The sequence below is a fragment of the Myodes glareolus genome, chromosome 11, assembly GCF_982192425.1.
Source record: "Myodes glareolus chromosome 11, mMyoGla1.1, whole genome shotgun sequence".
Taxonomy (NCBI): Eukaryota; Metazoa; Chordata; class Mammalia; order Rodentia; family Cricetidae; genus Myodes; species Myodes glareolus.
In genome coordinates this window covers 47,919,540-47,936,422 of record NC_142036.1, presented here as the reverse complement: position 1 = coordinate 47,936,422, position 16,883 = coordinate 47,919,540, and the positions used below count along the sequence as shown (strand labels likewise).

General features: G+C 39.3%; 1 protein-coding gene across 15 annotated transcripts in view; it reads left to right on the top strand.

The window, feature by feature from the left end:
* The first annotated feature begins 1,073 nt into the window (after positions 1-1,073).
* The window catches only part of Gphn (gephyrin), a 351,833-nt gene continuing 336,023 nt past the window's right edge, over positions 1,074-16,883 (top strand). For all 15 annotated transcript variants that reach the window (XM_087911715.1, XM_087911713.1, XM_087911716.1 and 12 more), the window contains exon 1: positions 1,074-1,207. In XM_087911715.1, coding sequence (XP_087767841.1) covers positions 1,144-1,207 — 64 coding nt within the window. In that variant the 5' untranslated portion in view covers positions 1,074-1,143. The remainder of the gene's footprint in view (positions 1,208-16,883) is intronic.

Below are 16,883 nucleotides of genomic sequence, written 5' to 3'. Positions count from 1 at the left end.
TTGTGGTTCCAAGCTTGGGACACAAGCCCTCATTCTAATAGATGGATGCATTTCACCCAGAAGCGTAGGTCACGGCTCGGATGTTTAGGGCCACAACCAGGGGACGGCAGAGAGGAAGCGACGATCTCTACTCCATGTCCAGCCGCCGCCGCCGCTTCCTCGGCGAGGTTCGCGAGGCGGTCTCGGAGAGGGGCTAAAGCCCGGCGAGACCGAAATCCCGTTAGGGAGAGCTGACTGCGGGTCACAGCTGAGGCGGCCCAGGGTCAGTCGCCTCTGCCCACGGGAGACACTTGTCCCAGTGGCCACCGTTCTGCCACCCAGGCAGCTCCCGCAGCCACCTCTAGGTTCACCCGCGCCTTCCACGGATCTGAGCCCACCGCGCGACCGCACCTGGTGCAGAGCGGCTCCCCGGCGAGCGGGCGGTACGAGCGGGCAGGCTCGGCGGGGGATTGCTTCTGTCTGGGGCCCGCCGAGGAGGCTGCGTTCGTGCCTCGCGCGTCCCCGCACCGCGTCCGCCCAGCCAATCCCGCGCTACTCGCGCGCCCAGGAGCCTCGCTCGATCCCACTCTGGCTGGGCCCGGCTTCTTCCCGCTCCCGGCACTCCACAGCCGAGCTCTCGTCTCGCTCGCTCGCTTGCTCTCACTCCTCCCCTCACTCTCCACGAGTTGCACGCCTCGGGGTGTAGCTCCGCCCCTGTCCCCGAGCCCGCCCCCGCAACCTCCAGAGCGTGTGCTCCCAGTTCCCCTCGGTCTCTTCTTGCCATTCCGGCGTCTTGCTTGGGTCTCACTCCGCAGAGCCTTTCGGGGCTCGCCCGGCCTGGCCCAGCCGCCTTCGCTGGCCCAGTCAGGGAGGCCGCCGCTTCTCCCGCCCCAGGCTCGCGTCTTCCCCGCCGGATTCGGGGTCGCGCGGCTCGACTCCGCCCCCTCCGCGAACCCGCGCACTCCTGGCGCGGCCTCCCCCCCCCCCCCCCCGCCCCGTCCAGCCCCCCCCCTCGCCAGGCCACTGGGCGCTCGGCCCCCTCCTTCCCGCTCGCTCGCTCGCTCGTCCGCCTCGCGCTCTCCTAGGCAAGCGCGCTCCCGGCCGGCGCGCTCCGGGCTCCGGCTTCTCCCGGCTCCTGTCAGTGCGGTGACTGCGCTGGGAAACATGGCGACCGAGGGAATGATCCTCACCAACCACGACCATCAAATCCGCGTCGGAGTCCTCACAGGTAACCGGGGTGGAGGTCCGGGCCTCGCCACACTCAACTGTCCTCCACTTGCCGGAGGTTTCTCTCCTGGGGTGCTCCTGCTCTGCGGCCTCGGGCAGAGAGGGCAGGCTGAGGAGGGGGACCGGGAGAAGGGGGGGTGTATTTTACAACCGCTGAGAGCTGCGGGGCAGTCGGGTTGTCCCCGTGTGTTCTTGGGGGAGCTGGGGCCGGCCCCATGGGTGTCAGGCCCCCAGAGCCCTAGCAGTCAAAGTCTCTGGCCCCCGGGGACCGAGGGGCCGGTGCGGCGGGCGCTGCGGGGCTCCGCGCTGCCGGTGCGGGCGGCGGGATCCCGGCTCCGCAGTCTGAAGCACGCTGCTCGGGCTTGGCCGGGCGCCTCCTCCACTAAAGCTCTTCCGAGAGGGGGGAATCCCATCTCCACCCCCTTTGCTCCCCTCCCCCCACCCAGCGGCCCCGTGGCATCTGCCCGACACGACTCCAGGGTTCGGCAGGGGAAACTCTGCTCCGCCTCTGCTACCCCTTGGCAGGCCGGGTGTCCCCCTCAAGCAGCCGATGGGACGCTCCTCACCTCCCCCGGGAGCCAGGTGCTAGGCTGTAGTCCGGGACCCCGGAAAGTGCCTTCCTTCTGCTTTCCCTAGCAGAGGGCCCTCCCTCTCTGTCTGCCTCTTCTCAGCAAGGACCGGCTGCTTCCCGTGGCCGGGAAATCCAGCCCGTTTTTCTTGAGAAAGGATTTCCCCGAGTAGTCGGGTGCCTTTCTTCCCCTCCCTTTTGGGGGACCTCCCCCATCTCCACCTCCCCACGACCCGGTGGATGGTCCTGAGACTGGTAAAGAGCGCACTTTTCCCGGGTCGCGTTTCCCTCCCTCGCAGAAGTCGTGTGTGCTTTGCATGTCTGATTCCATTGCGTTGTATTTGGGTGATACCCCTGAGTTTGGAGATAGGCAGTTGCTGCAGGGCATGACTTCCAAGATGAATAGCAAGCCTATTTGTAGGGGTTCTGCTGTGGTTCTGTAGTTGGCATGGTTTAAGTGTAATTGAATGGAGAAGCGGGGGTTAAAGAATTCTATTTGGAGTCTGAGACTTAGTTTGGAGTAAAGGAAATCCAAGACTTAGTGATGTGATTTCGGAAACAGAAGCAATGTAGATGGGAACCCTAGTGTCTTCCCTACTTCATTTAAAATTTTTTCTTTCTGTCGAATTCTGACAGGTTGAGATGATGCTCGGGAAGGAAATAAATGGAATGAAACTTGCCTTTATTATTAGGTAGACACAAATCTTTGATTCTGCCAGCAGATACCGACTACCATGCTTAATTTAGCTGCTGACTTTTATGAAAAGAGGATACCCACTGCTCCGGTTTCCCCTTTTCAGTGGCTGAATATCCTTTCCATGACATCTCTGCAGATGTTCAGAGCAGTTCATTGAATTTTCCCAAGTCAAAGCTTCTGGAGTAAAGACAGTGATCTCAGTCAGTTGTGGGGAAGCCCCCCCCCCATCAGACTATGCAGATACTGTACCTCTTTTCCTGAAGCAACCGTTTCCGTGTATGAAAACTCAGTTGTAGCTCACAGTTCTTAGAGCTGATCTTGTTGACTTTAAAAGAATCTGACAGTGTGATGTAAAAGTGCATACCCTTTCTCAACCGCCAACTTTTAATGTTGGCCATGCCTTGAAAATTAAGTCGAGGGAAAGTGAAATTGTACAGAAACCAAAATATGCCAGCTGTCTGTGGAAATGGAAAGGCCCTAGGTGTTTAAAAGTTAAACTGTAGGGTTTATTTTTAAAGAGTGTTGTGTTTATTGACTCTTAACCCTGTATTTTAATTTAATTATCTTAATTTGATCAAGTGATGGTGTATAGGTGCTGCATAGGGTGCTTTGAAGCTCCAACCTTTGTCTAACTGTGCTCTGATGGAAATAACACTGATAACTAAACAGTTGAAAGGATGCATCATTCGTGTATAAAAACTGTCTAAATATATTGCCTATGAATTTGGGTCGTAAATGCTAAAGGGATTCTGTGTTCAAATTGATTAGCAGAAAATTGTGATTACCTGAAGGAAAAAATTAGTTCATTTAATAGGGTCAAGAAGAAACTGACATTTTAAAGGGGAGTCGAAAGTCAGTGGCAGCAACCTTATAAATAAATATGTGGTTGAAGATGAGGCTCTCGAGCAGAATAAAAATGAAGCAGAAAGGCCTTGAAAAGCCCAGGTGGAAGAGGTAGGAGGCATAATGTCAAGGAGAGATGGTTGGCAGTGGAGTTAGAGACAATTTAGAGGAGCTATCTCATGAGAATGGAGTACAGTAGTCTGGGAGGAAAAGTCGAAGACCAACTCTTAGGAGTGTAGCTGGAGAATGAAAAGAAGCTACAGATTTAGATGAGGTGGTAACAGGACGGTAAGGTTTGGTGATAAAATGGATATTTGAAATCAGAAATAACTAGGGAGTTTTCTTGAAGAGTTACTGATATACAGTATTACTTAGTGTGATAGAACCTAAAAGCACGTAGAAAAATCAGTAGAAATAGCATTAGCTGCCAATCTGTGAATAGTTGATTTTATGGGAAAGAGCTTAATTGTATTGGGTTGACTTTTTTTTTTTTTTTTTTGTGATCTTGAACATTGGGAAAACCATCCTCCAGAAGTGAAGCTATGTTGTTCAGATTCATGGATTTTAGAGCAGTTTGACTATGGACGATTCTTTCCTGAATTGTAGAGTAAATTAAAACTGTGATTCTTGCAAGTTATAATTTCTTCCTTCTTCTTTCTTAGACAAGGCTATGTAGCCCAAGCTAGCCTTAAACTGTATCCTGCCTCGATTCTCATCCCAAGTTCTGGGTTACAGGTGTGTCATCACATCCAGCTAGTTTGTGGATTTTTCTTTTCTTTTCTTTTCTTCTTTTCTTTTCTTCCCTTTCTTTCTTTTCTTTCTTTCTTCCTTCCCTCCCTCCCCCTCCCTTCCTCCCTCCTTCTTTTCCTCCCTACTTCCTTCCCTCCCTACTTCCTTCCCCCCTTCTTTCTTTCCTTCCTTCCTTCCTTCCTTCCTTCCTTCCTTCCTTCCTTCCTTCCTTCCTTCCTTCCTTCCTTCCTTCCTTCCTTCTTGTGGGGAGAACAGTTTGAAACAGGGTTTCTCTGTGTAGCCTTGGCTGTCCTGGAACTCACTCTGTAGACCAGACTGACCTCAAACTCCAGAGTCCTGCCTGCCTTTACATCAGGAGTGCAGGGACTAAAGACCTGCACTACCACTACAACCGGTGGGCAGTTTATGACTTTCTTAAAGGTAGAAGGGATGTTTTATGAAAATGCCTTGGTGCTGGACATGATGGCGTATGTCCATAACCTCTGCATAGGTCAGGCTGAGGAAAAAGAAGGATATCAATTTAAGGCTGGAGTAGGAAAAAAAAGTCTTAGCATTTTTCACAATAGTAATTTTAAGTGTTTTATCTAAATCTGTTTTACAAAGGTAGAGGGAAATGTGGAATATGGTCTACCCCTATAAACATTTTTATAGTGTGTCTGAAAAATACCGTATTGTCACTTCTAAAGTTTTTAGTTTTTCATTGACTTCTTTATAGCATTATTGTTGCATGTTCAAAGACAGTATTCTCTGAAATTATTCATTGCCTGGATGTTTCTGATCTTCATTTCAGTTATAAATTTAACAAATACAGTACAGTCTGTGCAGCTTATCATATGAATTAACTTTCTTGGAATTTTAAAAGAAAGGGAAATGTTTAAGAATGGCATTTCTATTTTGCTTGACTATCTTGAATCATTTAGGATTTAAAAATCAACTTGTGTTAAAGTAATATTGTTACTTCAGTTATACTGTTTATTCTTTAGGAAAATAAGAATGTATATATACGAAACTGGATTGTATGTCTTTAAATTTATTTATTGTGTGTGTGTGCATGTGTGTGTGTGTGTGTGTGCATGTGTGTGTGTTTGTGGTTTAATGGAGCGTGTGTGGTCATGAGATCAGAGGACAACTTTCAAAAGTCAGTTCTCTGCTTCTACCACGTGAGTTTTGGGGATCAAACTCAGTTGCCAGACTTGGCAGGAACAACTTTAGCCACTGAGTCCTCTACTATGCTGAAACATTTTATGTTGAAGATTATGTACCTCTTAGAATAAATATATTACTTGTCTTTATCTGGTGTAGATTTGTAGGAAAGGAAAATTATGTAGTCTTGGTGACCTTAGTCTAGTATCTAATGTTTCTTTTTCTAATGTTCTCTAATTGTATTACTATTTATAGCAAGACTAGTGATAATTTGATAATGACTAATGTAAGACAGGTAAACAAATACCTGCTGCCACAAAACTAAGGACAGATGTAGGGCAGATGTAGAACCTTCTTAGCAGTTTTAGTAGTATTTATACTTGGAGTCTGCTATGCAATTACATACCAGGCAATATATTTTGTATGTGTCATGTTTCACCTCCTTTTTCCTATTTGGAAAGAAGATGTTTATCAAGGCAGTACGTAGTTCTATTATTTTAAAACCTCTATAACAATATTGCCAGGGAAATAATGAATGCATACAACAATGTAGAGTCACGGAGATTATGCTCCACTGTGGATTCAGTATCTTAGTAGGTAACACTGATAATGTTTGGTACCAAGGTAATTGATTAAAGAAAGATGATAATTCATTGCCTACATTTTCCATAAGAGGAATACATGTTGGGAAAAGATGAGCTTTTTCTTTTTTTTCTTTTTTTTTGTAAAGGGCTTTTTTAAAAATTTTATTTTTTATGATGGAACTTTTATATATGACTTATGTTGGTCTTGAACTTGGAATCTCTTGCCTCTGTATCCAGTGTTAACAATTATAGATGTGTATCACTGCACTTGGCTAGGAAAAGGCTTTTTTTCCTCTAATCATTATATGCTTCCATATTAAGTTGTAGATTTGAAGTCACAAAGATATTTAAACAAAATAAGAGTAGCATTAGAAAAAGCTAGAACACAAAGACATTACAATTATATGACCATTTAGTATTTTAGTCATTCAGAAATAGTTGTTCAGAGTATCAAAACACTAAATTTCAGCTGAGGAGATGCTACTCTTCAGCTCTGGAGTTGTCAAACATTTACTTTATTTTTCAAAGTCATACTTTTTTTTTTTGTAGTTCTGGAGATTGAACTCAGGGGTCTTTTGCATTCTAGGCAAGCACTACCACTGAGCTACATGCTGTATTTCTAGCTGTTTTATTTTCTGAAGGCTCTTTACTGTTAATAATATATAAATACATCTTTATTTTAAAGGATTATGTTATTAAGTAGGCAAGTTACTACTGAAAATGAAACCTAAATTCTACTTAAGGAATTTTGTGTTCTGGCAATTGTACCTTTTTGTGGGGTAGAGCTAGAGTTAAAAAGAAGTCTACATTTCAACTATGTTGTTTCATGAATTCATGGATATAAGCAATATATTAGAGAAAATTAGTGATTTCTTCAGAGTGGGAGAAAGCTGTTGGCCTTGCAGTACCTAACTGTAACAGGAAGGCCTCTTGTTTGTCTTAATACAATTTCTGAGTGATTATTTAGGGTGTAAGCTAGACAGGCAGCCAAGAAGAACAATCGGCTCGCTCCCTGCAACACTTAACCAAGGATCACTTTGAACTTCTGATCCTCCTACTTCAACCTCCCCAGTGACGGGGTTATAGGCATGTGTTACTATGCCCAATTTTATCTAGTACTAAGATTAAACCGAAGGCTTTGTGCATGCTAGGCTAGCACTCTACCAATAACACCACACCCTAACTTCCAGTATAACGTCTGTCTGTCTGTCTGCTGTCTGTGTATCTATTTATCTATCTATTGATCGATCAATCAAACAGGGTTTCTCTGTGTAACATTGACTGTCCTGTAACTCTCTCTGTACTCCAGGCTGACCTCAGACTCAGAGATCTATTTTTCTCTACCTTCTGAGTTCTGAGATCAAAGGTGTGTGCCATCATTACCCGACTCCAATTTAACTTCTAATCAGCTTACTTAATACTAATATTACTTGCCAAAGACTTTACAATCTATTAGTTGGTACATAGTAAGTTTCAACTATATTAAAACCACATATTGGGCTGGAGAGGTAGCTCATTGGTTAAGAGCCCTGACTATTCTTGTAGAGGACTTGGGTTTGTTTCCCAGAAGCCATATGGACCCTTATACTGTCTGAAATTCTATTTTCATTGAGCACCAAGCATGCATGTAGTACACATAAATCAATGCATGCAAAACACTCATAAAAATAAATTTAAAAAAATTGACTACTTGACCTCAGAGTATATAGTGAAGAACTAACAGTATTCTACTGGGGAAGAAGTGATGAATGAGATTCTATTTTTACTCTTACTGGTGATAGATTGCTGAATAAGTTGAACAGGGTACTTTTTTGAATGTCAGTTAAGTAGATAAAATATATACTTTGCTTCTGTAAATAGGATTGAAGAACAATGGAGTTTATTTGGAATTTGAAGCATTAAAAAGAAAGCAGTAAAGTTCACAAAGGTTTTCTTTCTTTGGATCTGGGCAGAGAAGAAAATACCAAGGAAGAAAAAAGATTACTTTATCTGCTTAAAAGTATACTTATTTAAATAATTTTGAATGATCTTAAAAAGTAAATGTTTAATATGAAATGGAGTTTCTATCCAGGTTGTTTAATAAATTAATAAGCTAATTTCTGTTTAATTTATTAAATAGAACTTCTTGAAATTTTTATAATTTAACTCTAATAACTTTCACAGTAGCTTACCAGTATTTATATGTTCAAAAAAGAAGGCTTAAATCTATTGTACTTAAGAAAATTGCTACTTTGAAAAAGGAGTTAGAAAAGAAGATGAGAAAAAGTATTATCATCATTTGTATTTTCGGGTACATGGCAATACATCAAGGAATAATCTGACTCTTAAAGAATCCAAGGTAGAGTAGTAAACAATATTTTTGAAATATCAATTTGACTTGAGCATTTGTAAATTAAATTACTATTACAATAAACATAAGTAAATCAGACTTAGAGTGTGGAATCCACATGTCCTAAAATTAAATCAGAAATTTAAAGTGAATATATTATATGATTCCTAGTCTATTTTTTAAAATAATATTTTTATTTTTATGTATGCATGTGCATGCTCCTGTTTATCTGTGTGTACTATTCAGTTGCCCAGGGAGGGCAGAAGAGAACTTTGGATCCTTTGGAGCTGAAGTTACAGGTGGTTGAATCTGCATCTGATATGGGTGCTGGGAACTGAACCGTGGGTCCTCAGAAAGAGCAGCAAGTGTGTTTAACTGCTGAGCCATCTTTTTCAGCTCCTATTCTGAGATTTTTAAGTTTTTTTCTAATATTAGGATACTTTAGTGAAAAATTAAAGAGTGTGCTGTTGTAAAATGTTGGAAGACATATTATTATCCTTTGTCTGGCTAAGTTTTATACCCTTACACACATTAAGTTCTTTCTCTTAGTTTCTCTCACCACTGTGATGGAAGATTATTCTGTAAGATCATGGAGACTCTTGACAATATTTCTGTCCTTTAGAGAAATATAGGATATAATTAGACTATAGAGGGAATATAGATTACATATAAAAGTGCAAGAAAGTAAGAAAAGATAGGTTAGAAATGTTTGAGATTATCTGTAAGTATGAACCAAAGAGAAGTTTAGATTAATATGTCTAAACTAAAAGACTAGAAATGCTTGGCATTAGTAGTAATTTTCATCTTACAAGTTTTAGACTCAGCATTAACCTCATTTCTTTAATAAACTCTGTCCTAGTAATTATCTTCTTCAGTTTTGTATTTCTTGTTTGTTTTTTTTTTATGGGGAAATAGTCTTGTAAATGTCTATGTACTGTAATCATATACATTTGAGAGGCTTCCTGGTGTAGCTTTTTTAATAAAGAGAAAAGACTTTGGAGCCAGACAAGCTTGGATGTCATACTGTAGTTGTTTGAATGAGACTGCCCCTACAGACTTGTATGTTTGAATACTTAGTCCTCAGTGGTAGAACTGTTTGAGAAGATCAACGTTTATGACCTCATTGAAGGAGGCATATTACTTGGACCAGGCTTTGAAGTTTCAAAAACTTTGGGCTATTCCCAGTGTATCCTTTTTGCTTCTTCATATGGAACAAGATGTGAGCTCTCATCCGTTTTTGCTGTCATGTCTTGTTTTGCCATTGTAGTTGGACCTTTTGTCAGGACCACCAGCCTACATGGAGATTTACTATTAATTATAAAAGCTAGACCTTAGCTTAGGCTTGTTCCTAACTTCCTAACTAGTTATTATAACATAAGTTAATCCATATTTTTAAATCTTACGTTCTTCCACATGGCTTGTTACCTCATCTTGGTACTGCCCATCCTGCTTCCTCTATGTCTGACCAGCGATTCCACCTTTCTTCCCAGAGTTCTCTCTCTGCCCAGAAGTCCCACCTATACTTTCCTGCACAGCTATTGGCCATTCAGCTTTTTATTACACCAATCACAGCATATCTTCACATGGTGCACAAATATACCACAACAAACTGTCATGAACTCTAACTCTCTGAAACCAAACGCCCAGTTAAACACTTCCTTTTGTAAGTTTTCTTGGTCATTATGTTTTATGGCAGTATTAGAAACACTTGCTAATCCATATACCCTTATTTTGGAAAGTTATTTAACTTCTCTGGATTTGTTTCCTTTTCAAGAATTATGCTGATAATATATTTCTTCTTCATTATAAACTTTTAAGAGTGGAGGTACTACATGTGAAAATACCTAGCTTGCATATCTAATTCCTTTCCTTTTCATTTTATGTTGTTTTTGAGTAGTTTCCTAGCAGTCTTGTGTACATACATCTTATTATTATTAAAACTAAGTTTTAAAACAGTTCAAACTGGTGTTTGCATTTTTTGCTTCTTTTGGGTCCTGTGGTTTTATTACCTACTAATGAAATAATTGAATAGAAGGTAATTAAATTGTAAAAATTAGATGCTGCATACCTTATACAGCAGTCACCCAGCAATATTTAGATGAACCAGAACTTGGCTGTTACTATCAGACTGACAGTTCAGATAGATGGAGTAGAGTTTTTAAAAGTTCTTTATTTCTTGTAATCAAGATATGATATAATGCTGTGCTTTGCATCAACATTTTGCATGATGATTATTTTAGACTAATGGAATTTGATGCTTCATAAAAACTGAAAATTTGAGGGAGCTGGCGAGATGATTCAGAAGTTAAGGGTACGTGGTACTCTTGCAGAGGACCTGAGTTTGGTTCTCCGTACCCATATCAGGTGACTCACAAACATCTGTACCTCCTGCTCTGGGGATTTGATACTTTCTAGTCTCTGTGGGTACCTGCACACACATGACATACACAAACACAACTAAATGAAAAATAATTCTTTAAAAAATACCTTTAAAATGTGAAACTATAGGTAAAATTTTGAAATTCTGTTTGAAGGTTAATTCTCTCATAAGCTTTTGACATGCAACAAAAGTTATGCTTCCTCTGTCACTTACTAAAGACATTTGAGCCAGTTTTTTAGTTTAGCGTCTTTTGAGTTTAAATGTATGTAATTATGCTTACTGTGTAGGATTAGTATGAGAAACTAATATATTATTGAAATGATATATTCAAGAATTGCTAAAATATCAGGCCCTCTGTTAAGTAAGGAATATGATAGTAACTAAGAAACAGCCCTTGGAGTTTATAGTCTAACACTGACTTGAGAACATTTATGGTTTATTTACGTTACATTGTAGGGAATTCAGTGCTACTATATTTTACTTTTTGTGTGGATGACTTAAGTATAACTCCAGAGCTTGATCTTCTTCCACAGTTAGCAAATTTTGGTATAAAATTTTAGGTTTCTCTACATTTTCTGCTAAGATAAGAAACTTAGCATGAGTTTTTACTGAATAAGGTTTAAAAGACCTTTACTGGGCACATATATGTTCTGTTTATATTAAGTGCTTTGGATATGTTATTTAATCTTTACAACTTTAAAGGTGCGCTCTGATTCCTTTCATATTGCCTGAAGAGTAGAGAGGTTAAGTAACTTAGAATTTTACTAGTGGCAATGTCAAGATTCAAGCACAGTAGTGACTATCTTCTTTATAACTGTATCTTAATCTATTCTGAATATTTGTTATTATTGACTACAGTAGCACAAATCTGTAGATATTAACTTTTCAGTCATGACTTATACATATATGATCTTCTCTTCTTAGATCCTAACCTATTTTATCCTTGGGAAATATTAAAAAATCCTTGCTAAGAATTATATACAAAATTACAATTAGATTTGACATGAAGGTCTAAAAAATAAACATTTTAGCTTTTGAGTTTTGAGAATCAGAAGATGAATGACGCTCTAACAAGTGGTTTTCTTTATATGTGATTTCAGGACTATGACTAGTTGTCTAGTGTCAGCCTGATATAGAAATGTTAAAAAAACGTAAAAACTTGCAAATAGAAAATTAATTCAATCTGAGTACTTAGTAGAAATTAAACTTTAAAACTTACCTTTTTTTTAAACATTAAGAAAAAAGTCATTTAAATGATTTTTAGAATCTATTCAGGTAAGAATAATTGAATGTCTTAGAAATAAGAATATAAATACTAAAAATAATAAAAGATGAAACATTTCAGTGGTATAAATCCCTTCTCCATCTACTTAAAAGTTGGTGGTGAATATTTTTGTTCTAATGCAAACTTTCTAAACTGCACATTCATAAAATTAATACCTACATTGTACAAGTTACATTCGAGTTAATTAAATTGCAAGTAGGAAAGCTCCTCAATTCCTGTCATGCCTTTAGTTTAAAACAACCTATTACAATATCTTTATGTATAAAAATGTAATAATAGCATGATAAAATATGAAATTAAACAGCACGGTCTTACTCTTACAATCTCTAGTGCTGCCACTTTAAATTTTGGTTTTTTGTCTATTATTTATGTATTTGAATTTGTATACATGCAATCCATATAACACATGAAAGCTTACATATCAATGGACAACTGGCCATAATTATCACCTACATATTTTATAGACTTATACAGCAGTATTTTTAGAGAAAGTATTAGTGTTCAAAACTTAAAAATTATGTATTGTACATAAAACTAATTTTTCCCCCGACATGACTGAGTTTTTAGATTGGCTGTCCCCTTGAGATAGGTCATGCATTCTCCAATTTCCTTTATTTCTCGATTAGCCTATTTATATTTCCTGAACCTGATAAACGTTTGGGTTTGTGATTCTTACTCTGTACTTCCCTTTCCTCCTCTTTTTATAGCATGTTTTGGGCATTTTTTCCTATTAGTGAAAATAATAGTAGTTAACTTCAATGGGAGCTTACCAAATATAAGATACTTTCTAAAGCCAGTTACAGAACCTACTATTTAATACTATCACCAGTTTACAACTGAGGCAAAAATAATGAGAGTGATTCAACTGGCTTGTGTAAGTTACTATGGTAAGAAACCAAACTGCAAGTTGAATCATATAGTTTGTCACGAAAGTGTGAGTGCTTGCCAACTATATTATATTCCCTCTTGGTCTGTACAAATGATTTCATGTAGGTCTTTAAAGAAGTACATATCAGCTTTCTTTTTAATGCCTCTATGGTGTTTTATCATACAGTATGCTTTACTCAGTACCCAACTGGTGATCATTGAGGTTCCTTTAAAATTTTTTTTAAATATTTATTTCTTTACTTACTATGTATACAATATTCTGTCTGCGTGTATGCCTGCAGGCCAGAGGAGGGCACCAGACCTCATTACAGATGGTTGTGCGCCACCATATGGTTGCTGGGAATTGAACTCAGGACCTTTGGAAGAGCAGGCAATGCTCCTAACTGCTGAGCCATCTCTCCAGCCCCCTTTTAAATTTTTTTACTGTGATAACTATTATGGATGATATTGTTACACATTTATTATCACATGATTTCAGTTTTTATAATATAAAATTAATTAAGTAGAAATTTTAGGTTAAGAATGTATTTTGATGGCATTACCAACTTGCCTTGTAACTGGTCATACTGATCGTCTCACCTTTATTGATTATTAGCTTTTTAATATTTATAAGTTCTCTTAAGGTATCTTTCTTGTATTATATGGGTAGATTAGAACATTGTTTTATTGCTAATGAAAAATACTGAACTTAAAAGTTACCTTTGGTGTAAAGTGGAACACAATTTAAATAACCACAGAGCTTAGAAGAGGTGCTGACTTGAAGTACTCAAATCACGTGATCTTTGAATTACTGTAATGATGGAATCTCCATTTCATGTTTTATTTTTGAGTATGTTACAGGTTGTCTTTCTTACATTCAAAATTGGGAAGAGAGGTACAGTTTGAGAAGTCATAGTAATGGACAATTTCAAGTTTTCGTCTTCCTAACTAGAGAGTTTTCTTTCTCGTGGTATTTTTACATGTAATTCTGTGATACTCCTTCACTTGGCTTATGCCCATTTTTGGGTCTGTCATTGCTAGAGTTGAGGACCTTGATTGGTCCCAGGTCTGTGTCATATGTGTATTATTGACAGATATTAAGCAGGTGGCTTTACCAGGATCACATGGAGAGGCATGTCACTCTGCTCTGGCTATATTAACAATATACATTAGACTGAATGATTTTTAAGCAATAGGAACTAATTTTTATTGTTCTGGAGTAAGGGAAATTGAGCACAAATATAGAAGTTGGCAGATTTGGTTTCTGATGAAGACTTGTTCTTTATGAGTAGTGTCTTATATGCATGCCCTTACGTGGCTCTCCATAACTCTTGGAGGGTCTCTAATCCTAATTTGAGTAATGAAATCCTATACTTCCCAACACCCTCCCACTCCCCCCACTCCCTCTCCTCCTCCCTCTCCATCCCTAAGAGCAGTCAGGGTTTCCTGCCCTGTGGGAAGTTCAAGTTCCTCCCCCCTCCCTCCAGATCCAGGAAGGTGAGCATCCAAACAGACTGGATCCCAAAAATCCAGTATATGCAGAGGAAACAAGTCCCAGTGTCATTGTCAATGGTTTTTCAGAAAGACCCCGTGCCAGCCACATTCAGAGAATCCGGCCACATTCAGAGAATCTGGTTGGATCACGTGCTCGTTCAGTCTCAGTCCAATTGGCCTTGGTGAACTCCCATTAGATCAGTCCCCTTGTATCAGTGGGTGAACGCACTCCTCACGGTCCTGCCTTTCTTGTTCATGTTCTCCCTCCTTCTGCTCCTCATTTAGACCTTGGGGGCTCAGTCCAGTGCTCCAAAGTGGGTCTCTGTCTCAATCTCCATCCATCAACGGGTGAAGGTTCCCTCTGGTCTTGCCTTCGTTGCTCACGTTCTCTTTCCTTCTGCTTCTCGTTTGGACCTAGGGAGTTAAGTCCAGTGTTCCAATGTGGGTCTCTGTCTCTATCTCCCATCCATCGCCAGATGAAGGTTCTATGGTGATATGCAAAATATTCATCAGTATGGTTATGGGCCAAGGCCGGTTCAGGCACCCTCTCCTCTGTCCAGAGAACAATCTGGGGATCTCTCCTTGGACCTGGGATCCCCTTTATAATCAAGTCTCTTGTAAACCCTAAAATGACTCCCTTAGTTGAGATATATACTTCCCTGATTCCATATCCATCCTTCCTCCCCCCCCCCATCCCAATCCCCCGAGGAGAATAAAATTTTGAGCATTGCCAAAGATACTTTTGTAGAAAAGTTTGGCAATCATCAACAGAAGTTAATAAGGTACTTGGATTTACCTGTTTTCTTTTGCAAATAGGTTTATAATGTATTAATTAAAAATTGTCAATTATGCATCATCCTGCACTTGAAAGTAGGTCATGTATAATACATGATAAATTCATAGATGAATAATGGAGATCTTCCACTTATGTAATAGAAACTTTTAAGCAGTTAAATAGTGACATACCCAATTTTATCATTCTGTTATTTTTTCTGACCATTAGTAAAATGTTTTACTTTGATTTTAGTTACATTTATTTGCAAATACTCCAACTCAGTTGTAAAGTACTAAATACTTCTAAAGCTTAAGTATGAGAAGTTGATTGTAAAGTTGGTACACATTGTGTGTGTGTGTGTGTGTGTGTGTGTGTGTGTGTGTGTGTGTGTGAGTGAGAGCCTGCGCGTGTGAACATTAGGAGACAGCCTCAGATGTTCTTGAGGTGCCATTCACTTTTCTTTTGAGACTGACTGACTAGGGAACCCCAAGAATCCTTCTATCATTGCTTTCCCTAACCCTGGGATTGTAAGTGTGTCATCAACTTTCCTGGATCCAATATATATATATTTCAATCTCAGATTGTGCTTGCAAGGCAAGAACTTCACTCTGAGTTGTCCCCCAGCCCCTACAATTGGTATGTATTGTAAGATTTTTGTTTTTGTTTTCTTTGTTTTGTTTGAGACAGGCTCTTGTTTCATGGTCCAGACTTGACCTCTAACTAAAATCTTCTTTGTTTAGCTTCCCAAATGTAAGGATTGCAGGCATGCACCATTATGCCTGGCACTTAAGTAATTTTTGTCTTAAAACACTTGCCAAATACTGAATGATAGAGTTTGCCAGACCTTATTTTTCTTCTGTAATATGCTAGATAGTAGAGTTTTTAGGCTTTGTGGGCGATAACATTTCTGTCACAGCTACTTAACTTGTCCTTGTATAGCAAAAGCAGACATAGACAAGATGCAAGCCAATGAGTGTGATTGCCCTTCAGTAAAATTTTATTTATAGAATACGAATGGCAAGGCAGCATTAGCTAGTTTAATGATTATAGCTTTCCATTTCCCTTTCTAAGTCATAGTATATATTAAGAAAATTGAACTATATTTGTTATAATTTACATTTCAAAATTCTGCAAAACTTTGTTATTTAATATTTCAATTTAATAGCTCTTATATTTCTGTAAATTAACTTGTGCTTTTACTACAGGTGCTGTTAGTGTTCTGATGTAGCTATAGTCACTTGGAGGTATTACTAGAACTCTTGGCCAGGGTTTTGCTCTCCTACATATGGGTATCTGTATGTTTGTTGATTCATTAGTCTCATGGTGTGATAGCTGATTTCTAAGAATGCCTAAAGTTGGCATGGCTTTACTTCCATTATTCTGTTGGTCACAATAGACATAGCTCAATGCATAGTCATTGTAGGAAGAGATTGTACAGGCATGTGTATATCTATAGGGCACACGACTAATGAGGACATCAGATTAAGTCTCTGTATGATTGCTTCTATTGCAAGTAACAATTCTAATCGACTATCTTTAGTAAAAGAGAACATTTATTTTAAATTTATTATTTTTTTGTCACAAAATGCAAGTAGAAAATGAGACCTTAGAGATATTTGATTAGGGTTGAAGGTCCATCTTTGCTTTATGTTGTAAGCTTCATTTTCTATCAGCATGGACTTGTCTTTTTCATTTTGGAAAAATCAGTGCCATTAATACTTTTCTAATTACTTATGCTTTACTGTTTGAACTATTCAGAGGATTAACTTTATTTCAGTGTGCTTCTAAAGGTTTTGAGGAAAAATTGTGATTCTTCTAGGTCAATATATGTGAGGTTATATTGTACCAACCAAACTGGTAAGTTAATAACAAGATGATTACTGACGTGTAACCCTAAATAATGTGCTTGCATCCTCTTTAGTCATGTATTTATTAACACAAAATTAATTTGATAGGGAATTT